Source organism: Symphalangus syndactylus, chromosome 10 (assembly GCF_028878055.3).
Source record: "Symphalangus syndactylus isolate Jambi chromosome 10, NHGRI_mSymSyn1-v2.1_pri, whole genome shotgun sequence".
Classification (NCBI taxonomy): domain Eukaryota; kingdom Metazoa; phylum Chordata; class Mammalia; order Primates; family Hylobatidae; genus Symphalangus; species Symphalangus syndactylus.
The window spans coordinates 88,394,252-88,417,907 of record NC_072432.2 but is presented as its reverse complement, the minus strand read 5'-3'; the positions used below and the strand labels follow the sequence as shown (position 1 = coordinate 88,417,907).

The 23,656-nt window shown below is 42.3% G+C and overlaps 1 protein-coding gene across 3 annotated transcripts in view; it reads left to right on the top strand.

The window, feature by feature from the left end:
* Positions 1-23,293, top strand: part of SLC4A8 (solute carrier family 4 member 8) — a 134,634-nt gene extending 111,341 nt beyond the window's left edge. For 2 of the 3 annotated variants that reach the window (XM_055294793.2, XM_055294792.2), the window contains 6 exons: positions 714-782; positions 1,915-2,088; positions 3,963-4,100; positions 11,567-11,658; positions 13,377-13,472; positions 14,960-23,293. In XM_055294793.2, coding sequence (XP_055150768.1) covers positions 714-782; positions 1,915-2,088; positions 3,963-4,100; positions 11,567-11,658; positions 13,377-13,472; positions 14,960-14,972 — 582 coding nt within the window. In that variant the 3' untranslated portion in view covers positions 14,973-23,293. Of the gene's footprint in view, positions 1-713; positions 783-1,914; positions 2,089-3,962; positions 4,101-11,566; positions 11,659-13,376; positions 13,473-14,581 lie in introns of all 3 variants that reach the window. The other variant, XM_063610480.1, reaches the window with a different exon arrangement.
* Positions 23,294-23,656: the final 363 nt, after the last annotated feature.

Genomic DNA, 23,656 nt, shown 5'->3' with positions numbered 1-23,656 from the left:
TCCTGTGTTAGTCTGGAGGGAAGAATCAGGTTTGGGAATATTCTTTAGCCCTAGAATAAAACAAGTCCAGTTTAGTTTTCAGCTCTGAGACTTCCCTTGCCTTGGTTCTATAGGCCCAATTTCCCTACCTTGGAGTCATCTGAAGATTACCTAGGTTGATAGACATGATGTGATCAGAAAGTCATGTTCAAATACTGTGTGGATGTTCAAGTGCAGTATAATAATGTCGGTGTTTCCCCACAGACCATTACCTCTCTGATAAGATATGTCCCCACTCTTGCCCTCAAGCCACTGGTCAGTAAAAAAGGAAGCTTTTTTGGTTCACATTAAAATGCATCAAATCCCTGAGGAGATGATTGTGAGATTGCAGAAGATTTAAAAGGCATTATTTCTATGAGAGGGGTATGTTTGTGTGTGTGTGTGTGTGTGTGTATGTGTGCCCATCCCCATGGAGGAGGAAGAGCCAGATGGGTGAGATGGGAGGTCTAACTTACATGTAATCATTTCGTTTCAGAACAAAATGATTTTTATCATTGTCGGCTTCTGCTTTTGCTTCTACTCCTAAGTCACCTACAGGCGCAGAAACTAATGCAATGTGTCTGCAGCTATTTTGTGACTTTGTTTCATTCTTGGAGATATAAAAGTTTATATAGTTTTGAGTGTGCTGTGATACCAAATTTAATTTCTGGCCTTTCTTGTCCTTTTGTCTTCAGTTTATTCCAATGCCGGTACTCTATGGAGTTTTCCTCTACATGGGAGTTTCTTCACTACAGGGAATTCAGGTATTGTATGGTTCAGCCAGGGCAGTTTCTTCTCACTCAAGTTTGCATGTCCTGTCTAGGGAAGGACAGCTCCCCAAGAGAAGCACAACCAGTTCTTGAGAAAGTTATTTCCTAGTCTTGCCACTTAGGCTATTTTAGACATGTATTTGGATACAGGGAGAAAAACAGCCATGTTGGCAAGAGAGTACAGAGACTTCCAGGGTGGTCTGGCTTGATGTCATGGCTCCAGTCATTCATTAATTATTCAACAGACAATTTTTTCGGCATGTATTAAACATTAGGTGCTTTGCCAGGTGCTGGTAAACTTGGATCTGAAAGGTTGATCAAGAACCAAACTGGCTTTCACTCATGGACAGATCTAGGTTAGTGCCAGGCTAAAGTGTAAAAATGGGGTATTTAACTTTGGGGGAGGGTTCATTGGCAGAAGAGATAGGGGAATAGTGGGAGTTGCTCCTGGTAAGGAGATGTCACTTCTTGTTATACTCTGCATTTTTCCATCCATCAACTATTGCTCTGAGTCTTTCAAAAAGAAAAATCAGGAGCTTATCATTGATAACTTGGGTATTCCAGATAATATAATAACTTAGGCTGATTATTTTTTGTTTGAATGGAATGTCCAATGGCCAGTCTTATATACTGAGTTCTACTATGAACTTGGGCAGGTTATTTAATCTCTGGTTCTCTTTTTTCCTTATTGTAAGGATGATCATTTTTTATATATCTAGGATGTTATGAGGTTTTATTTTATCTTTTCACTGTAAATAATCAATGAATAGCTCCAAACTCCTAAAACAAGTAAGAGATTTGGTTTTGATAATAAGCAAAAAGATGTAATTGGTTTATTTTGTTTTCAACACTCCCTGAGAAAGAGCTCTCTTAGGAGACACAGAGTGGGATAGGAGAAAGAAGTTTGGACCTAGAATTAGAAAAGATGGATTCAAATTTTGACTTTGCCACTTAATAACCTTGGCCAAATTGCCTGGTCTTTTAAAGTCTCAGTTTCCATTTCTGTCCAGAGGAAATGGTGTTACCTACCTTTCAGAGCAGGTGATGTAAGAGATATGAATGGGTCTAACAAAGCTTCTGACCCAGAGTGCCCTCCTGAAAATAAATGCCAGTTCTTTCCTTTCAGTTCTTTGATCGTCTAAAGCTCTTTGGGATGCCTGCAAAGCACCAGCCAGATTTCATCTACCTGCGGCATGTGCCGCTGCGCAAAGTGCACCTCTTCACCCTCATCCAGTTGACCTGTCTCGTCCTACTGTGGGTCATCAAGGCATCTCCAGCTGCCATTGTTTTCCCAATGATGGTGAGGTGGTTTTTAAAAAATAAATTCTTATTATCATTGTTATTTTTTAATGGTAAAATATTATAACTTTAAAATTTACCATTTTTAAGTATACAGTTGAGTGGCATTAAGTACATTCACATTGCTGTGGAGCCATTACCACCCTCCAGCTCTGGAACTTTTTACATCTTGCAAAGCTGAAACTCTGCACCTATTAAACACTAAATCCCCATTCTCCCATACCCTCAGCCCCTGGCAACCACCATTCTACTTTCTGTCTCTATGTATTTGATTATTCTAGGTACATCGTATAAGTGAATCACATAATTTGTCCTTTTGTGACTGGCTAATTTCTTTTCTTTCTTTCTTCTTCTTTTTTTTTTTTTTTTTTTTTTTTTTTTTTTTTTGAGATGGAGTTTCACTCTTGTTACCCAGACTGGAGTGCAATGGCATGATCTCGGCTCACTGCAACCTCCACCTCCCAGGTTCAAGCGATTCTCCTGCCTCAGCCTCCCTAATAGCTGGGATTACAGGTGCCTGCCACCACGCCCAGCTAATTTTTTGTATTTTTAGTAGAGACGGGGTTTCACTATGTTGGCCAGGCTGATCTCAAACTCCTGACTTCAGGTGATCCACCTGCCTCAGCCTCCCAAAGGGCTGAGATTACAGACGTGAGCCACTGCGCCCAGCTTGTGATTGGCTAATTTCATTTGGCTAATGTCTTCAAGGTTCATCCATGTTGTAGCATGTGTCAGAATTTCCTTCCTTTTTAAGATGGAATAGTATCCCATTGTATGTAAATACTACATTTTGTTTATCCATTCACCTGTCGATGATACTGTTGTAAATATGGGTGTACAAATATCTGTTTGTGTCTCCGTTTTCAATTCTTTGGGGTATATGCCAGGAGTGGAATTGCTGGATCATATGGAAATTCTATCTTTAATTTTTTTCTAATCCTCTAGATCCACACCCTCCTGGTGGGTTTCTCAATTTTGTCAGACTACATATAAGGCTTTGTATTCGTGTATTATGTTCATGGGTTAAATAAATTGCAAATTACTGGGAACTCCTAGAAGGGATCCTATCAATTCCAGATGTATTAGGAAAGTGGTCACTAAATTAGAGAGAAATGTACTTGAATTTAATAAGCCTGATTTGCCTCATTCCTTGTCCAGTCACCAATTATAGCTGATGATCACCAGTCCACCCAGGCAGGATTAATTCTTTGTTTTCCTTTGGCTAAAATGGCCCTCATGGAAAGAAAGTGGAGCAGCAATTGGGATGCCCTGGACATACCTTTATTGGGGAAATCAGCTGTCAGATTTTAGGCAAGTCACTTTCTCTCTCTGGGCCTCAGTTTCCTCATTTATAAAGTGAGTGTCAGGCCAGGCCAGAGGGCAGAGACGAAAACCACTAGAGACACATGATGCAGGCCCAAAGCAAGGATTTGGGTAGGGGAATGTATAGGCAAAGGATCAGAGGGAATAAAGATGGTCTTCTAAGAGAACCCATCATCCCACTGTGAGGAATGCTTGGGTGGCTGTGGCTGGTCCCACCATGGCCCAGCTCCAGCAGAGGCTTTCTACCCACCTGCTGTCCTGCAGCCTTCCTGCTGACCCCTAGCCATCTGCAGATGATGAGCTCATCTTTTCAATGACAGAATCCAGTTAGCTGCTCTCTAAGTCGTAGAGCTGTTATGATAGTTAAAATACTGTATGTAACATGTGTTACCTGGCACAAAGAAAGCATTCAATAAATGGTGACTGTTAGGATTATTATGAGTTTGATTTTGCTTGAAATGTCCTAGTCTGCTGTGAAAATAAGGCTTTGCTTTTAAGTCCAGGAAAGAGATTAGTCCCTTTCATTCACTTTCGTTTTTTATTTTTCTTCAGGTTTTGGCCTTGGTCTTTGTCAGGAAAGTCATGGATCTCTGTTTCTCTAAGCGAGAGCTGAGCTGGTTAGATGATCTCATGCCTGAAAGCAAAAAGAAGAAGTTGGATGATGCCAAAAAGAAGGCCAAGGAGGAAGAGGTCATAGTCCTTGCACCAACTGTATGCCTGGGGGCCTCAAATTACAGAACATAGGAAGGGCCATGTGAAAAGTCAGCATGTCTGGAATCCCGAGGGTTATATTTAGGAGCTGGGAAGATTACCCCCAAAGATGTTCTCAGCTAAGAATGGATTAGGGATTCTTGCTCCTGTCTGTTCTTCATTTTTGGGTTTGACAGCCAGTTATTTTTTCCTTTGTTTACAATCTACTCACCAGGCTCATACCTAGAATGTGAACATACAATATGCCCTTATCAGCAGATTCAATGGCTCACATTCTTTCAAAAGGTCTAATTTGACAAATATATAAGGCCCATTATTTCCTAGAATGTTTGTAATGTATCTAATTGCAAATGGTGCTGTGGTTGGCACCATGCAAAGATAACTTGCATAGGACTTTCTGTCTTTTTTCATTTCCCTCAGCACTTGGCATCTTGTCATCTACACAATGGACCCTCAATAAATGGCCTATATATGCAAAGAAAGAATGTGTAGCAAAATAAAAATACCAGACCAAGAAATGAGTGAGCTGGGAAGTGTTTCCAAATACAGTTAGTGCCTAAAATAGTGTCCTTTGAAAAAACTTTTAAAAGACTTTTTTTTAGGCCAGGCACAATGGGTTATCCCTGTAATTCCAGGGCTTTGGGAGTTGAGGCTGGAGGATTACTTGAGGCCAGGAGTTTGAGACTAGCCTAGGCAACATAATGAGACCCTGTCTCTACAAAAAAAGAAGAAAAAAGAAAGAAAAGAAAAAAATCAAAAGAATTAGCTGGATGTGGTGGCACATACCTGTAGTCAGCTACTTGGGAGGCTGAGGTGGGAGGATGCCTTGAGCCCAGGAGGTTGAGGCTGCAGTGAGCTGCACTCCAGCCTAGGCTGAGTGAGATCCTATCTCAAGAAAAAAAAAAGAAGACTTTTTTTTTCCCCTAATATCTTGAACTTTAAAAATCTTGTATTTCTAAATAAGCTTCAACAATTATAAAATATAAAGTCAATGGAAGAAAACTTTAAAGAGAATATTGATAGAATTCACCACATAAAATATGATGCTTTCAGGCATCCAAAACTCTAAACAAAATTTTAAAATAACAGATAAGTTGAGCCGTGTTAATATCCTTACTATTCAAATAATTCTTATAAATTAATAAGAATAATATGAAATTGAAATGAGCAATTGACATATATAATTTACAAAAAAGAAGTACAAATGGCCAGTTGCCTTATGACAGAAATTTCATTCTCACTAATAATCAAAGAAATGATTGTGCAGCATCTGGATTTTACGAAATGAAAATAAATATTAAAAAATAAAAAAGAAATGAAAATTTAAACAAGGAGAATACTTTTTTTACTTGTCGAATTGGCAAAGATTTTTACAAGATAAAAACAAGTGTTGGCAAGACTGTAATTGAAATTGGCTTCTCATACACTAAAAATAGTAATATAGGCTGGGCGCAGTGGCTCATGCCTATAATCCCAGCACTTTGGGAGGCTGAGGCGGTTGGATCATCTGAGGTCAGGAATTTGGGACCAGCCTGGCCAACGTGGTGAAACCCTGTCTCTACTAAAAATACAAAAATTAGCTGGGCGTGGTGGCAGGTGCCTGTAATCCCAGCTATTCGGGAGGCTGAGGCACAAGAATCGCTTGAACCCAGGAGGCAGAGGTTGCAGTGAGCCGAGATTGCGCCACTCCACTCCAGCCTGGGCAACAGAGTGAGACTTTGTCTCAAAAAAAAAAAAAAAAAAAAAGGTAATACAATCTCTTTAGAGGACAGTTTGACCTTAGAGTCTTAAAAACGTATATGCCCTTTGGCCCAGCAACTCTAATTTTTAAATTTATCCTAAGGATATAATTATCAATGTAGACAAAATATTTTAATTGTGGTGACATAAAGAAAAAAAGAAAATTAAAGTAAATATATTCCAATGGAATATTGTACAACAGTTAAAAAAAATTTTTTTTTTGAGACATAGTCTCGCCCTGTCTCCAGACTGGAGTGCAGTGGCTTGATCTCGGCTCACTGCAACCTCTGCCTCCCGGGTTCACACGATTCTCCTGCCTCAGTCTCCTGAGTAGCTGGGACTACAGGTGCGTGCCACCATGCCCAGCTAATTTTTGTATTTTTAGTAGAGACGGGGTTTCACCATGTTGGCCAGGATGGTCTTAATCTCTTGACCTCGTGATTCACCCACCTCAGCCTCCCAAAGTGCTGGGATTACAGGCGTGAGCCACCATGCCCTGTCTAAAAATAAAGTTTTAAAAAATACTTGATGATAAGTGTTTTGTAATGATACTCAATGATGTGTGCTGTAGTCCCAGCTACTCGGGAGGCTGAGGCAGGAGGATCGCTTGAATCTGGGAGGCGGATATTGCAGTGAGCCGAGATAACACCACTGCACTCCAGCCTGGGCGACAGAGAGAGATCTTGTCTCAAAAAAAAAAAAAAAAAAAAGAAGAAGATGGATGTGGTGGCTCATGCCTGTAATCCCAGCACTTTGGGAGGCTGAGGCAGGCAGATCACCTGAGGTCAGGAGTTTGAGACCTGGCCAACATGGCAAAACCCTGTTTCTACTAAAAATACAAAAAAGTTAGCCAAGTATGTTGGCACATGCCTATAATCCCAGCTACTCAGGAGGCTGAGACAGAAGAATCACTTGAACCCAGGAGGCGGAGGTTGTAGTGAGCTGAGATCACGCCACTGCACTCCAGCCTGGGCGAAAGAACAAGACTTTGTCTCAAAAAAATAAAAATAAAAAAGATACGTGGACATGTTTCTGACATTTGATGTGAAAAACATAGAGAATATAAAATGGAGCATACAGTAAGACTGTCAAAGAATCTCACTTTTACTAAAACATATACATATACACATACTGTACACACACACACGTGCATGCGTGCACCCCCCCACACACATGAAAAAGATTGGAAGAAAATACACCAGAATGTTTATTGTGGTTCTCTATGTCTCTCTAGTTGGTAAGATTATACATTTTTTGATTAATTTCCTTCCTCCATATTTATTGAATCCTTACTCTGTTGGTCACTGTTCCCGATACAGTAGTACACAGGACAGAGAGAGTCCCTGACTCACCCCATGGAGCTTACATTCTCTTGGAGGAGACACTGTCAACAAGCAAACAAGTCTATATTTGTTTTCTTGGTTATAGTGCTATAATTCTACACATACACACACACACACATTATATATAATTTTAGGTAGTGATATGTTTTAAGAAGGTAGGGAGTGAGGGAGTTACTTTATTTAGGATGATTAGCGATGACTTCTGAGGAGACATCTGAGTAGAGACCTGAATAAAGTGAGAAGCAAATTATGAGAATATCTGGGAGTAAGAACATTCCAGGGCAGGGGTAGAGAAAATGCAAAGGTCTTGAGGAGGAATGAGCTTGGTGTGTTTGAGGAACACCAAGAAAGCCGTAAGACTGGAAGGGACAGAGTGGTAGCAGGGAGACCAGCTAGGAGGCTGGCAGCAGCTCAGGCAACAGGGGAGGGTGGCTTATGTTAAGGTAGAGGTGATGAAAGTGGCTGAATTGGGTACTTATTTTGAAGATAGAGCTGACGGGTTTTGCTAATGATGGTGGGCGTGGGTGAAAGAGGAATCAAGTATGACTTTCAGATTTTTGGACTGAACAACTGGATGAATGGTTGTGCTATTTATTAAGATGGGGAGGACCAAGGAGAGCAGCAGGTTTAGGAGGAAAATCAAGAGATCTCCTTTGGATGTTAAGTTTGAGTGGCTGGTAGACATTATGTTCCTTATTTTCCGAAATTCCTGAAGTAAGTACATATTTGTTATCACGTGTTACTTTATAAAATTATTTTAAAAGCTAAATGAAATAAAAAGGAAAAGATGAAGACTTGACCCCCAAATTTCTCTACCTCATAGCCAACATTCATGTTCATTTCTTTATGTTGTTTTCAATTTTTTAACATAGTTTTCATATAACTATGATAATTATATAATTGTGAGTTTGTATTTATATATATAGCACATATATATTCTGATTTTTCCCCTCAACCTGATTTCATAAGACACTTTCATGTTTCTATTTGTATCACGATCCTATTTTTTAAATGGATGTATAATGTTCTATAGTATTATCTCATATTTAATTTAAATATTTTTCCTTTGTTAAAATTTTCGGTTGTTTTATATTACTTTAAACATCTTTGTACAGATAGTTTTTTCTCTGTAATTATTTTCTTTAAATTAGTGGGATTATTTTCTTTCTTTTTTTTTTTTGAGACAGAGTCTCACTCTTTCGCCCAGGCCGGAGTGCAGTGGCGCTATCTCGGTTCACTGCAAGCTCCGCCTCCCGGGTTCACGCCATTCTCCTGCCTCAGCCTCTCCGAGTACCTGGGACTACAGGCTCCCGCCACTGCGCCCAGCTTGTTTTTTGTATTTTTAGTAGAGACCGGGTTTCACCGTGTTAGCCAGGACGGTCTCGATCTCGTGACCTCGTGATCCGCCCGCCTCGGCCTCCCAAAGTACTGGGATTACAGGCATGAGCCACGGTGCCCAGCCGGATTATTTTCTAAGAAAACATTTTATTATGGATTTCTAAAAAAAGTTATTTTAGATTAAGGGCATGTGCAGCTTTGTTACATGGGTGTACTGAGTTATGCTGAGCTTTGGGCTTCTAATGATCCTGTCACCCAAGTAGTGAACATAGTAACCGATAGGTAGTTTTCCAACCCTTCCCCTGCCTTCCGCCTTTTGGAATCCCCAGTGTTTTTTGTTCCCATCTTTGTGTCCATGTGTACCCAATGTTTAGCCTCCACTTATAAATGAGAACATGCATTATTTGGTTTTTTGTTCGTGTGTCAGTTCACTTAGGGTACTGGCCTCCAGCTGCATCCATGTTGCTGCAAAGGACATAGTTTTTTCTCTTTATGGCTGCGTAGTATTCCAAGAAACTACAGTTTCTTTATTCAATCCACCATTGATGGGCACCTTGGTTGATTCCATTTCTTTGCTATTGTTAATAGTGCTGCAATAAATATATGAGTGCAGATGTCTTTTTGACAGAACAATTTATTTTCCTTTGGGTATATACCAAGTAATGGGATTGTTGGGTCTAATGCTAGTTCTATTTTTAGTTCTTTGAGAAATCTCCAAACTGCTTTCCACAGGGGCTGAACTAATTTGCATTCCCACGAACAGTGTAGAAGTGTTCAGTTTTCTCCACAATCATGCCAACGTCTGTTATTTTTTGACTTTTTAATAATAGTTATTCTGACTGATGTGAAATGGAGTCTCTTTGTGGTTCTGATTTGCATCTCTGATGATGCATGATGTTGACCAGTTTTTAATATGTTTGTTGGCCGCTTGTACGTCTTCTTTTAAGAAGTGTCTGTTCATATCCTTTGCCCTTTCACTTCTATGCACCAATAACACCCAGGCTGAGAGTCAAACCAAGAACACAATCCTAACTACAGTAGCCACAAAGAAAATGAAATACCTAGGAATATACCTAATCAAAAACATGAAAGCGCTCTACAGAGAGAACTACAAAACATTGCTGAAAGAAATCAGAGATGATTCTCTGAAAAAGAAGTCAGATTAGAAATGATTCTCTGAAAAAGAAATCATCTCTGATTTCTTTCAGCAGTGTGTTTTTTGTTTGTTTGTTTTGAGACAGAGTGTTGCTCTGTCGCCAAGGCTGGAGGGCAATGGCGTGATTTCAGCTCACTACAACCTCCTGCTCCTGGGTTCGAGCGATTCTCCTACCTCATCCTCCCGAGTAGCTGGGATTACAGGTGCCTGCCATCACGCCTGGGCTAATTTTTGTATTTTTAGTAGAGTTGAGGTTTTGCCATGTTGACCAGTCTGGTCTCGAACTCCTGACCTCAAGTGGTCTGCCTGCCTTGGCCTCCCAAAGTGCTGGGATTTAGGCATGAGCCACTGTGCCTGACCTCATTTTATTTTATTTTTTTTTGAGATGGAGTCTTCGCTCTGTTGCCCAGGCTGGAGTGCAGTGGTGTGATCTCGGCTCACTGCAGCCTCCGCCTCCCAGGTTCAAGGATTCTCCTGCCGCAGCCTCCCTAGTAGCTGGAACTACAGGCATGCACCGCCACGCCCGACTAATTTTTTTTTTTTGAGACGGAGTCTCGCTCTGTTGTCGCCCAGGGCTGGAGTGCAGTGGCGCCATCTCGGCTCACTGCAGGCTCCCCGTCCCGGGTTCACGCCATTCTCCTGCCTCAGCCTCCCGAGTAGCTGGGACGACAGGCGCCCGCCACCTCGCCCGGCTAATTTTTTGTATTTTTAGTAGAGACAGGGTTTCACCGTGTTAGCCAGGATGGTCTTGATCTCCTGACCTCGTGATCCGCCCACCTCGGCCTCCCAAAGTGCTGGGATTAAAGGCGTGAGCCAACGCACCTGGCCCACGCCCTACTAATTTTTGTATTTTTAGTAGAGACGGGGTTTCACCATATTGGCCAGGCTGGTCTTGAGCTCCTGACCTCGTGATCCACCCACCTGGGACTCCCAAAGTGCTGGGATTACAGACGTGAGCCACTGCTCCCAGCCAGCCTGACCTCTTTCAGCAGTGTTTTGTAGTTCTCTTCGTAGAGATCTTTTACCTTATGGATTATTATTATTTTATTTTTTTATTATTTTTTTTTTTTGAGATGGAGTCTCACTCTGTTGCCCAGGCTGGAGTACAGTGACACAATCTCGGCTTATTACAACCTCTGCCTCCCGGGTTCATGCCATTCTCCTGCCTCAGCCTCCCGAGTAGCTGGGACTACAGGTGCCCCCACCACACCTGGCTAATTTTTTATATTTTTAGTAGAAACGAGGTTTCACTGTGTTAGCCAGGATGGTCTCGATCTCCTGACCTCATGATCTGCCCGCCTCAGCCTCCAAAAGTGCTGGGATTATAGGCGTGAGCCACCACGCCCGGCCTACTTTATTGATTATTTTAAACCTACAAAAGTAGAAAGAAAAGACTTCTTATTGTTAATAATTTGTTTATTTGAATTAGCATCCAAAGAAGAGCCATATATTGCAATTGGTTGATATCTGTCTTAAATCTTTTTAGGGGTTCCCTTTCCATTTTTTTAAAGTTGAAGAAACAGGATTTTTGACCTCTAGGGCTTCTCACCATTTAGATTTTGCTAAGTGTGTCCCTTGGTGTCATTTAAAATGTTCTTCTGTCTGCTATATTCGTAGTAAATTGGTCATTAGATCTAGAGGTTTACTCAGATTGACATTTTCTTTTTTTCTTTTTTGAATGCCATTCCACATGTATAAATATCTGGTTGTCTCTCATTTTGTGGTAACTCAAATCTATGAAAGAACCTAATTATATTCTTTATAATAAATGCACAATGAAATTAGGTAGAAATTGTGGTAGAAGAATGGGCTGATGAACTTATGGTCTTACTTGGTCCAAGATATAATAATGTTTCTTTTTCTTCCAGGAGGCCGAGAAAATGTTAGAAATTGGGGGAGACAAGTTTCCGTTAGAGAGCAGGAAGTTACTAAGTAGTCCTGGAAAGAACATCAGTTGCAGGTAAAACTTCCAAACACCAAGGAGTTTACTTTTGGGTTGTTCTCTAAGTGTTCTGGCTTTGTGGTGGTGGTGGTGTCACAAATGCAGCTGCTAGCGTAAAGAGCTAAACATTCAGCCTCCCAGTTCCATCCTGTGAAAATACCTTGTCCATCTCATTGTTCGTTGAATACCTGCTATGTACCAGGCACTGTATCAGGTTATGGGAATCACAAGAAGAGAGGTAAGAAAGCCAATGTACTCAGTGCCTCCTTTGTGCTGGTTTTGTGCTAACGGGTTTACTTACGTGTTGTCAGTTAACCTGTACTTACATGAATATCACTCTCCACATTTGTATAAGTGAAGAAACTAAGTCTTAGAGGGTTTTAGGTAATTTATCCAAAGTTACAATGTTGCTGAATAGAAAGATTAGGATTCAAACCCTGGTCTTCTTCTATTCCTCAAACCAGTGCTCCTTCTGCCTTTCTTTGCCACCTTCCAAAGATGAAAAGGATATGGTCTTTATTTCCAGAGAGTTCTCAGCCTAGTAGGCATGAAATCCAATGCTTGGGCAAGCTTTTGGGGATAGGGAGAAATAGTCAATGTTAGCCTGGCTTGTGGCATCTGTAGTTCTGGGAGCAAGGGGGAATTGAACTGGGATCGTGAAAATTCCTTACTTCTGCCAATGATTTTAGAGCCTTTCTCTATCAAACCTATTGCTCACCACAAATGACAGGAATCTAAATTGGTCCATTCATGGTTTTACTCCTGGTGTCTTGTTTCTGAATTGGAAGAGGTACACATAGCATTTGTGTACCTCTAGGTACCATAGGCTGAAAAACCTAGAGGTCAAGAGGGAGCAGAGAAGGAAGACAGCAGGATATCTGGGTCATTGAGATTCTGAAGAATTTACTGCTGAATCATTGAGTTGGTTGTGGTTTATGCTGTGGGGGAAATTAGGACAGTCTTTTTCTTAATAATAGTCTTGGTTCTTAATAAACTTTCTACGTGTTGTTGTGGAAGGAGCCATGAGCTTGATTTACTTGGTGGCAAAGTAGGAACAATGTTTTCCCTTTAACAGGATGCTGCCTCCTCTCTTGGCATTTTAGAAGGAGATAATCTGGCTTGCAGAAAACGTCAAACTATTCTGTTTCTAGGAAACCAAGGGCTGGGTTCAAGGTCTTGATTCTCTACTTGCTGTTGTTTGACCTTGGATAGTCACTTAGCTCTGAGAGCTTTCATTTCTGCACCTTCAAAATGAGGATGTTAATAATCTCTGTTGCTATTATAGTTAAGATATTAGGAAAGTCCTTTGTGAACTATGAATAGAAGAGATTTGGCTGTTTAAATGGGAAAATGAATGAAAAGTGGCTGGCATACGGCAAGTGCTCAGTAAGTGGTAGTTCCTGATGCTGCACTGTTGATATCATAGCGTTGTCAGCAGCATCTGCAGTGAGGCCCTTCGGAGGAGTGCACAGTTGTGGGGGCAGGACTGGCTGCCACCTGGCACATCAGCCCAGCTTTCAGCACCACCTCATGGGCCACCTTGCCTCTTCCCATTCCAACTTCAGTGGCTGCAGAAGAAAGATCAGACACCATCTTGTTCCCAGAATTCCTGAGAGCTGTTGGCTGCGTGGTCTCAAACCCCATCCTCTCCCTTCTGTGGGACAGTGATCATTATAGACTGTGCTATGTATTTTACTTGTATGTCTGACATTCACTGTCCTAATCATTGATTTCAGATGTGACCCCTCTGAGATTAATATATCTGATGAAATGCCTAAAACTACAGTCTGGAAAGCTCTCAGTATGAATTCTGGAAATGCAAAGGAAAAGAGGTAAAGAGAACTGTAACATCTGATTTTTACTTATTTCTGGCTTTTGACAATGGCAATATTGAAGGTAAAATGTGTTTTAGTTGTAAAATGGAATTTGTGTAATAAATAGCACTTCCAGGAACTGCCGTTAACCACATAAGAATAGCTATAAGCCTTAGAAAAGAAAAAATGTTTTCTAAATATTTGGTCAGGGTGTTTTAAGCAGCCCGTTTACACAGGTCCAAGGTCAGGAAGGGATTATTTTGGCATATAAATTTGCTTTGCCTGTTTATTTCCTTTAATCCTCTTTCTAGTTCTCTTTCAGAATCTAAAGGGCATGTCTCTGGTTACTACAACCACACAAAGTAGAAAATTGCTAAAATATTCAGATAGTGTTGATAGTACTGATACATTCTTTAACCTATTTACCTTGTTACATAATGAGAACTAACAACAAGTAAAGATATTTGAAATATTAAATTGTAACTTTTTTTTTCTTTCTAATTTTTTCTTTTCCTTTTTTTCTTTTTTTGTTTTTTTGAGACGGTCACTCTCTGTCTCCCAGGCTGGAGTGCAATGGCACAATCTCAGCTCACTGTAATCTCTGCCATGCAGGCTCAAGCAATCCTTCTGCCTCAGCCTTCCAAGTAGGGAGTACAGGTGCATGCCACCCCTGCCAGCTAACTTTTGTATTTTTATAGAGATGAGGATTTACTGTGTTGCCCAGGCTGGTCTGGAACTCCTGTACTCAAGCGATCCTCCTACCTTGGCCTCCCAAAGTGCTGGGATTACAGGCGTGGGCCACTGCACCCGGCCGTAACTGTTTTTCTGTGTTGAAACCAAATACTGTGTATCATTTACTAATAGCATAGATCAACCTTAATCAGGTTAATGAAGAAAATGGAAGAACTTGAGGCATTTTTGCCTGCACTGAGGTAGGCTATATGCCAAAATTTCTTGAATAATTTAGTCCAAATACCATTTAAATATAAGTAAATAACTGAAGACAAAATCTGAGGCCTTCTTAAAGTCAACTTTTCTAGTTAAAAAAAAAAAGCTAGAAATTAGGAAACCTGGTCCTTCGGTTAATTCCATGTATAACTTGACAGACCACTGTTTCTGGTGTTCAGTTTACTCAGCAGGAAAATGGAGATAATAATAACTAACTGCCCCACTCCTGAGGCTGCTCCGAGGAGAAATTGAAGTGCTCTGAAAAGTCACAGCCACCAGTGGGTGGTAGTGGTGATTTATGTCTTCATCGAATGGGTTAAAATGAATCTCTGCTGAATGTGAGTGAAATATAGAATCTTGTTTCCTTCGGAGGAAAATCCAGGCAGCTGTCGAAATGTATAACGCACGTGGTTATTTTTAGTTGAGAACTAGTCTACTTGTAAATGAACTTAAAATATAGCCAGATCCAAATTGTGGTGACATCTTCAAAGTATTGTGTTAAAAGGAGGAATGAATCATATGTTCCCTTTTTGTCTAATTGTAACACTTTTATTCAGTCTCTTCAACTAAGAGTCTTTGCTGGGATGGAAGATTTGGGCCGTGTGGTGCCTCAGGGAAGTTCTGGTTACAGAGAAAATGGCGAGTCTCTCAGAGAAGAAGCAAGACCAAGTCTGGCCCTGTCCTTGGTCATCTCAAAGCCATGCCGAAGCATTCAGTTATTCTTGGTGTGCATTGGAGGGCATCCAGCTATCCCCATAGCAGCAGCCAGTCACCAGATGTGAATGTGGAAGCAGAAGACCACCTCCTGTTGGTTCTTCTCCTCTTCCTTCTTTTTCTGTTTAGAACGGCCACCATTGAAGACCTAGCTTCCCATTTTCCAGACGTTTTCTGTGAAATTCTCTGCTGGCCTGCCAAGCCATATGGATTCATTCTGCCACTGAGGAGTCCTTCAGTGAGGTCCCTCTTCCTAAAGGATGGAGTGGGGAGTAGGAGGGGATCAGAGAGGACATCCTCTCTGGCTCTCCAGTGCTCTTAGTGTCTTCAGGCTCCTAGGCAGCCCTGGGCCTTGGTTTGATTACCTCCCCTGGGGGATGCTGGTCAGACCCAGAGGTTGTCAGGAGTCGGCTACCAGGAAGATCCATGATCTGGGCATTGGCAGTGCCTGCCACCACAGCCAGGAAGATGCCTCTGACCTGGGTGCATCTCCATCACTCCCTAGCAGCAGCCTGCATAACTGGCAAGAACCTTGGATGATACAAAGGCCAAGAAGGGACATTTGAGTTGTGTCGGTTAGATAGGAAAGGGATCCAGGGAAAATCAACAGTAAGTGAGGATGAGCAGCGTCTCTTGGTTTTCATTGAGGATAGAGTAAGAGATTGAGTTTAGATTGCAACAGACGGAATTAGTTTAGATACCAGGAAGGACTTCCTAGCCTGAAGATTTGTCATAGTGTCTGCTTTCTAGATATCTGGGAAAGATTTGATAATAGTTGTTTGTGAATAGAAAGGAGGATATGATGTTTTTATTGGCCATTTTGCGGGACTCTTCGATTTCTTGCTGCTGTCTCTTGAGGATACATTCCAATTCCATCCTGGCGAGATCCAAGTGCTTACGTACTGTCTCCTTAGCTGCCTTAGTAGTGAACGATCATCAGTTCAATGGACCAAAATCACCTTCAGCCATGTGGTTTCTTCATCATCATGGATTTCTTTTGGTTGACAAACATTCTGGCTCTCAGATGCAAAAAGTCACACTGGGAAATGAACTGTAAGTGGTGAAATTAGTTTTGGTATTTAATTTAAAACTACATTTATAGTTTTTCTCTTCTCTTCTATGTTGCAATGAATATAAAGTATTTGGGATCCAGTGCTTATAAACCTTTCCCTCCTTTGTGCACAGAATGTAACTAGCAAGCCCATTAGCACCCAGATAATTCTATCATGTTAGTTTTCCATCCTGGAAAATCTTTGTACAGTGGGAAGTTCCCCGATGTGTTTTTCTTTCTTAGGTGAAGGGTTGGTTATATCACTTTATTGAATTTTGCATTCCTTAGACTTTTAAAATATACTAATGTATTCTAGTTTTACTCTAAAGACCTTTGATGTTAAAGGAATCCTTCATTTATTTCATATTCCCTATCTCATGGGGCCACAATTATTTTAATACAGAGATGATTTTCAAAATATTTTAACAACTGGTACAGGACAGATGCCAGCCACTCAGAAGGGATGCCTGCTGTAAACAAGCAGTATGTATGGTTGTACCAATGCCTATTGGCTGAACATTATGCTACTTTCGGATATTAAAATGATGTTCCTTTGAATCGTGGGTATTGTTCCTGGTTTGTCTCATTTCTATCACAAGGCTGTTTTGGGCACAGCCTTAGCTTCCTTTCATATATATATATGGTGCAGACAGGATAGGTCATGCTTCTTAGAACCTATATGGGCATTAAAATCTTCATGAGCCAAAGCTTCACATTTTAGCACTTTAGGATAACTATAGTAATTGTACTCATTTACCTGCCTAATTGGGATGAATTAAAAGGCAGCCTGTCAGGAGGATAAGCTTTCTTGCAGACTTTTCCCTTGTCCCTCTCTGGCTGCCTCCTTGAGCTTGCCACTTTTTCATCTTCATTGTTCCCTGAGAACATCTCCCCTTTCTTGCTCTATCTTGACCCTCCCATCTTTTCCTGCCACCTCTGTGTGGTGGGGTTGATGACCATTTCACCTCTTTCCCTAGCCTCAGAACAGCTGTAAGGAGTGTATCAAAACTGGGTGAGAGTATCACTCAGAAAAATGCCTCTCCTAACACACTGATGTCTTGTGCTGCCTTGACTGCTTGAGGGGAGGAGCCTTCATTAACTCTGTGTAGTGCAGGTATAGGACCACCTGTGCACTTTAGGGTACTTCTCGAGCTAGACCCTCCCAGATCACTGCGCCTTAGGAATGTTAGCTACTTTAAAAAATATATAATTTGGTGTGTTGTTGGGGCGAACTCGATGGGGGAGATCGTGAGTGAAGATGGGAAGGGATTTGGGTGGTTTTGCCACGAGGTGATGGTTGGGGTTGGGCGAATGGGTTGGATGATCCTGGCTCTGTGGGTGTGGTGCTCGGTTGCCTCCGTACAGTTGCAGTTCACCTTTGTGCATGGTGGTCACTAGTCACTCTAGGGATTGTAGGTCCCAATAGTGATTCCAGCAGCCTGCACAGCTGGTACGAGGACAGCTGGAGGAGGGTCTGATATCCCTGCAAGTGATGCAGGATAAAACTTCCCAGCCAGGCGCAGTGGCTCACGCCTGTAATCCCAGCACTTTGGGAGGCTGAGACGGGTGGATCACGAGGTCAGGAGATCGAGACCATCCTGGCTAACATGGTGAAACCCTGTCTCTACTAAAAATACAAAAAAATCAGCTGGGCGTGGTGGCAGGCGCCTGTAGTCCCAGCTACTCAGGAGGCTGAGGCAGGAGAATGGCGTGAACCCGGGAGGTGGAGCTTGCCATGAGCCGAGATTGCACCACTGCACTCCAGCCTGGGTGACAGAGCAAGACTCCATTTCAAAAACAAAAACAAAAACAAAAACTTCCCAATAGGAGGTATTCCTTGATGGCTCTCGAATGCATGAATGATATATCAGTTTGAAGTTTCTCGACCTTTCCATCGAGGATCTTGAATTTTTTCTCAATTATGCTTGCTAATATGTCAAAGGCCAAGTACACTGTATCAAACTTGCCGTCTATAAGATGCCAGATCAATCTAGTGTTTCAGCCAGTTCACTACTGACATCAGACTCAACTTTGTCCCCTCTCTTTCTTTTCATGCAAGAGACTTTAAGGATAACCTCTTCAGTTGAAACTGTCTTGGAAGTGCAGCCCTCCTCCTGTGTGGCTAGAGAAAGAGATGGCACCAGGATCTCTTATGGCAAGTGCTCACGGGGCATGGGTGGTTTTGTCTAGTCCGGTCCTTTTGGGCGTGGTGATTTCCTGTCATCCTCGTGGTCTGACATTGCTTCTCACTGGATACTGATTGTGGCCTTGGACTCATTAGCTGATTGTTGGATCTCTTTGTGAGGTTCAATTTTTTTAAAATCTTTGGGTCCCTATGGACTGTCGCCTGTTGCAGATGATGGTGATTCTCTTCTTTTTTTTGTCTCCAAGAGTTGCCTGGATGATTTCATGGGTCAGTCCACATGATTGCAGGATTTCCCATTGCTTATCTGTGAATGTTGATTGGTCAACCTGTCTGAGCTTTCAGCAGATGCATCCTTGAGCTTAGTTTCAGGAATTCTTCCTGGAATTGGTTTTCCTTGGTGGTAATTTCTCACGGTGGAGCTTGTTTCTGAGGCATGGTACGGTGCTGCGGAGGCAAGGCAAGGCTGTCGTGGTGATTTTCACAGCATCTGGATGGCAAATTGCCTTCACATAGGGAAACCACATGGGACTGATGGCTTTCTCAAGGGATCTCCAAGCATCTCTGAATTTGGGGATTTCATCAGTTACTCCTGGAATCAAAATGAGTGTGGAGTCATAATTTTTTTTTTTTTTTTTGAGACAAAGTCTCACTCTGTCGCCCAGGCTGGAGTGCAGTGGTGCGATCTCATCTCACTGCAACTTCTGCCTCCTGGGTTCAAGTGGTTCTCCTGCCTCAGCCTCCCAAGTAGCTAGGATTACAGGTGCACACCACCACGCCCAGCTAATTTTTGTATTTTAGTAGAGATGAGGTTTCACTATGTTGGCCAGGCTGGTCTGAAACTCCTGGCCTCAGGTGATCCACCCACCTCGGCCTCCCAAAGTGCTGGGATTACAGGCGTGAGCCACCGTGCCCGGCCTCGAAATCTTTAAGGAAGTTATTTATCATCACAAGTGTTGTCATCTGTGACTCTTGGGCCACTTGATGAACCTGAACCATTAGTGGTTGTCCAGATCCTCCAACTTTTTCAGACAGTATTGCAATCAGGCTTTTATGACACCAGGGTATCCCACCTTTTTTGCAACATAGGCAGAAACACCAAGCTGTGGGCAATTGATGTGTGTGTCCCTGGTTCCTGCAGCAGCTTTGAATGTATCAAATCTGTTTTCAACAGCCCTTGCATAGGTGTTCTCTCTCGAATCTCTGTCAAGAGCACTAAGAGTACGTAGTGTTGCACGATATGATCCAAGCCTATGAGCTGTGTCATCCAGGACTGTTGGAATTTTGCATGTGTCTGTTCCATATCCCGCTGGTAACCAGCTTACAGACCTTCTGTCAGCTTGGCTTACATTATCATCAACAGGTTGCCGTAGTGATGATATGATGCTGGACACAATCATTGTGCACGTTGTTAATTTGGTATGGTGGTGCCACACATTATCACTGTACAGTATTAACAAGGCTGGAATATGGCCCTCTGCTGTAGGGGGCGTGGCACCTGTGACTTGCACTGGAATAAGTAGGAGGCTTTCCCCAAAGGATATGGAGACTGATGTGTGCTCCATATCTTGAGGGGACCTCTTTTTGTTTCCTTTGGCTGGGTCTGTTGGTTACTTTTGAAGGCCATGCCAACCCTTTTAGGCCATTAAATTTTTCTCAAACAATAGCCAGCTTCATTGCTTCATCTCTGTGGTAGGAACCATTCCCTACTCTTACTCCCTCCTCTTGTCCAGCTTCCACCAAACACTCAACCCGAGTCCTGGCTGCTTTCTTGCTTAGGTCTGTGGCTGGTGACTGTGGCAAAACAGTCAAGGTGGGCAGTGTTTGGGGTAGGAAATGAGTAGAGGTGAAGCAGCAGCAGTGGGTGTGTGGGTGTGTGTGCACACATGTGCATTTTCATGTGTGTATGTTGACAAATAAGAGTGTAGCCATAAGATTTCATTGTTATTACCAGTCTTTGTGTACCTATCTGGAGGGACATTAAAAAAATATGGCCATTCTCCCATCTAGGGGGTTCCCATCTCGGATTTCTCTGATAAGAGTAGTTTGAGAACAAATACAGATTCGTCTATGGGAAAAGATGTTTAAACTCAGCATGAAGGAGAAACAAATTTAGGAGTGGAAAGCAAGGCAGGTAGTTAGGTGATTTCCATGTCCACATTTGCTTGGGCCAGGGAAGTGGTGCACCTCTTTTATGACAATGGGAGATTTCAGAAACAGTTTGAGTGTTGGCAGACCAATGCCCTGATAAGCTTGTGGTATAGAGGTAGGAAGGGAGGTAGGCCAGAGATTTGAGAAAATGATGGTGGGTGGGATCTTAGCTCTAAATGAAAACAACTGGACTTACCAAGTGGGTGGATTACTTGCTAGCCATAACTTTTAGGGAAGGGTAGGTCTGGAGAGAAGGTGAAGACCAGCAGAAATATACTGTGAAATTGCCAAATATATTTGGTTGCAGAAAACACAGCCTGGCTCTTTGTGGCTAGATGTGACTTCCAACTTCTGAAGACAGGATTGCCAAGAGATGTGATCTTTCCACATACAGCTCCTGTCCCCATCTCTTTATGTGTAGAGACCTGGATTTGGGGTAGTGGGGTAGTAAACCATATATTTCTAAAAGACAGTGTGAAGAGTCACTGTTTCTCTTTGTCTGGGATGTGATTGGCTTTGTTTTTGTTTTTTGTTTTTGAGATGGAGTCTCGCTCTGTCTCTTTGTCGCCAGGCTGGAGTGCAATGGCACGATCTCAGCTCACTGCAACCTCCGCCTCCTGGCTTCAAGTGATTCTCCTGCCTCAGCCTCCCGAGTAGCTGGGACTATAGGCGCGCACCACCATGCCCAGCTAATTTTTGTATTTTTAGTAGAGACGGGGTTTCACCATGTTGGTCAGGATGGTCTCGATCTCTTGACCTCATGATCCACCCGCCTTGGCCTCCCAAAGTGCTAGGATTACAGGCTTGAGCCACTGCACCCGGCCAGTGATTGGCTTTTAAATTAATCATAAATGTTTGATAAAATTCTGGTGTGTGCTAAGTCCCAGGCCTGGTTGATATCTCAGACTATGATAGCTGTGACCTTCAAGAAATTTCTGGCTTGGGGAATCTGTAGTTTCTGGTTGTTCAAAAAAGATAGTTCTTAGTCCTACTTTATTTTCTACCCACTCAACTCTCCAGACTTCCCTCTTAGTAAAGGAATTAGTAATTCTCCCTGCATCTTCTCTGTTGATTTCAATGTCCATGTTCTGAGTCTCGAGTTTTCCTGAAGCATAGGAGTAGGCTTGGCCCCAGAGCCCCTGGCTTTTTCAACGAGCATCAGAAATGCTATCAATATATTCTCTCTGTCGCTTTATCAGCTTCTCTAAATTTATTTTGTAAGGAAGTCAGCACCTCCTTCCAGGACTTTATAGTTGTCTTTGCCAGTTTCTTCCTGGATTTTCCTTGAACTTCTCAGGTTTCCAAGCCACATCCTAGCAGGGCATCCAGGAACCTTGCACTGAACCTCTCAGCTCTTTTGACTTTCTTCTGGTCATAGGTGTTGGGCCTGCCATTAGGTAGAAGTCCTTTCAGCAGACCCGAGGTGGCCAAATGAGACATCGTCCAAGTTCCTCCCTCCTTTACTGTCTCGGCTTTTTCAAGCACCCCTTTCACCTCTCTTTTCTGCCTTTTCCTCAGTCTGTCAAGTTCTTTGGAGGAAAGAAGTTCTTGGTCAGAGGTCCTAAAACCACCACCAGCTGGGGGTGGTGAGAATGGTGAGGAGTTGGACAGTCCCGGGGCTTTTTTGAAAGGAGACTTTATGGTTATTTCCCCTATTTAGGGTGAGGGACTAAGAATTCTCAAGGCTTCAGTTTCATCCATATTTCAGTGTAAGCAGAAAAGCACATTTCAAAGCCAAATAGAAATGATTTTCTACTAAGCCTATCCTTTATGATTCTTGGTTCTCTTGGTCTCTTAATATTAATTATAGAGAATGGCAGTTGAGTCAGTTAACATCTTTTCATCAGAAAGGAGGGTAATATTCATAACCAAAAGAGATGTAAAGGAACTACATTACTGCTTGAAGTGCGAAAAGAGGAAAGGAGTGTTATATGAACCTTTTCAACAGGGAAATTCAGAAAATGGAATGATTCATCCATAGGCATAATTCTTTTAGGAGATTCTGTGCTCAAAGGGAAGGGAATGGTTTCTGATCCTTCTGAAGAGAAAAGGAATAGCATTTTTCTTAAACCTAACCCAGTTTCAGCATTGGAGAATACAGAACTTTTTCTTCTAGCTGATGGCATTAATATTTCTTGAGAGAGAGAACCCACTCACGGCACTTTTCTGAGCCCAGCAGAAATCAGCGGAGCTTGGGCTTCACTTAGCAGGTTTGCAATTGACTTCAACATGCAGGCTTTTCACATGTGCAATAATGCTGGAAACAGAAGCACCAAACTGATTGTGCAATTACTCATTTTGTAGAAGAGGCCAAAATCCTCCTCCTCCTTCCTTTCTCCTATATTCACTCCTCCAGGATCATAAAGCCTCCCTCTTGTTTATCTGTGTCTGTCTGTCTGATTGGTTAGATTTGGCTGCCCTTCCAAGCTAATGGTGTCAGGTGGAGAACAGAGCAACCTTCCCTCGGGAGGGGACAATTCGAGGTGCTGGTACATTTCCCTTGTTTTCTATGTTCTTCTTTCTAGTGGGTCTCATGTAGAGATAGAGATATTTTTTTGTTTTAGAGATTCCAAAGTATATATTTTTAGTGTAAGAAATGTACCCTCTCCACACTCCGTGATGTAAATAGAACCAGGAATAAATGTGTCATTGTGATAATCCCATAGCAATTTGTGGTAAGAACAAGACCCCTTTCCCTCACCACCGAGTCTCGTGGTCTGTGTCTGTGAACCAGGGCAGGTAATTGTGACACTGCATCTCATAGACCTCTGCCTGCCTAGATTTTTGTGTGCTCACCTCAATGGGTGAAAAATAAAGTCTGTGTAAACTGTTTGCACCTGTGGTGTTCTTTGAGTCCAAATGAAGGGGCTGAGCCAATGCTGACCAATTTCAGAGCGTGTGAATGAGAGTGTGAAGATGGGGGAAGAAAGGCGTGGTGACTGCTGAGAGTGCCTAGGAGGGATGTGTGCATCTCCCTGGTGCAGAGCATGAAGGAGGCTGTCAGGGCCTCTCTCATGGGATGGCTAAGCTTATGTTGGCGGAACAGACAGCCTGAAAAGAAAGCTCATTCTGAAGATACAACAGGCTGATGAGAGTACTTGTTAATATTTAGGGACTCTGCTGCCCAGAAATTCAGATTTTAAAAATCTGCGGTCACGCCAGAGTTGGCTTTTTTGGGTGGGGGAGGCATGTTGT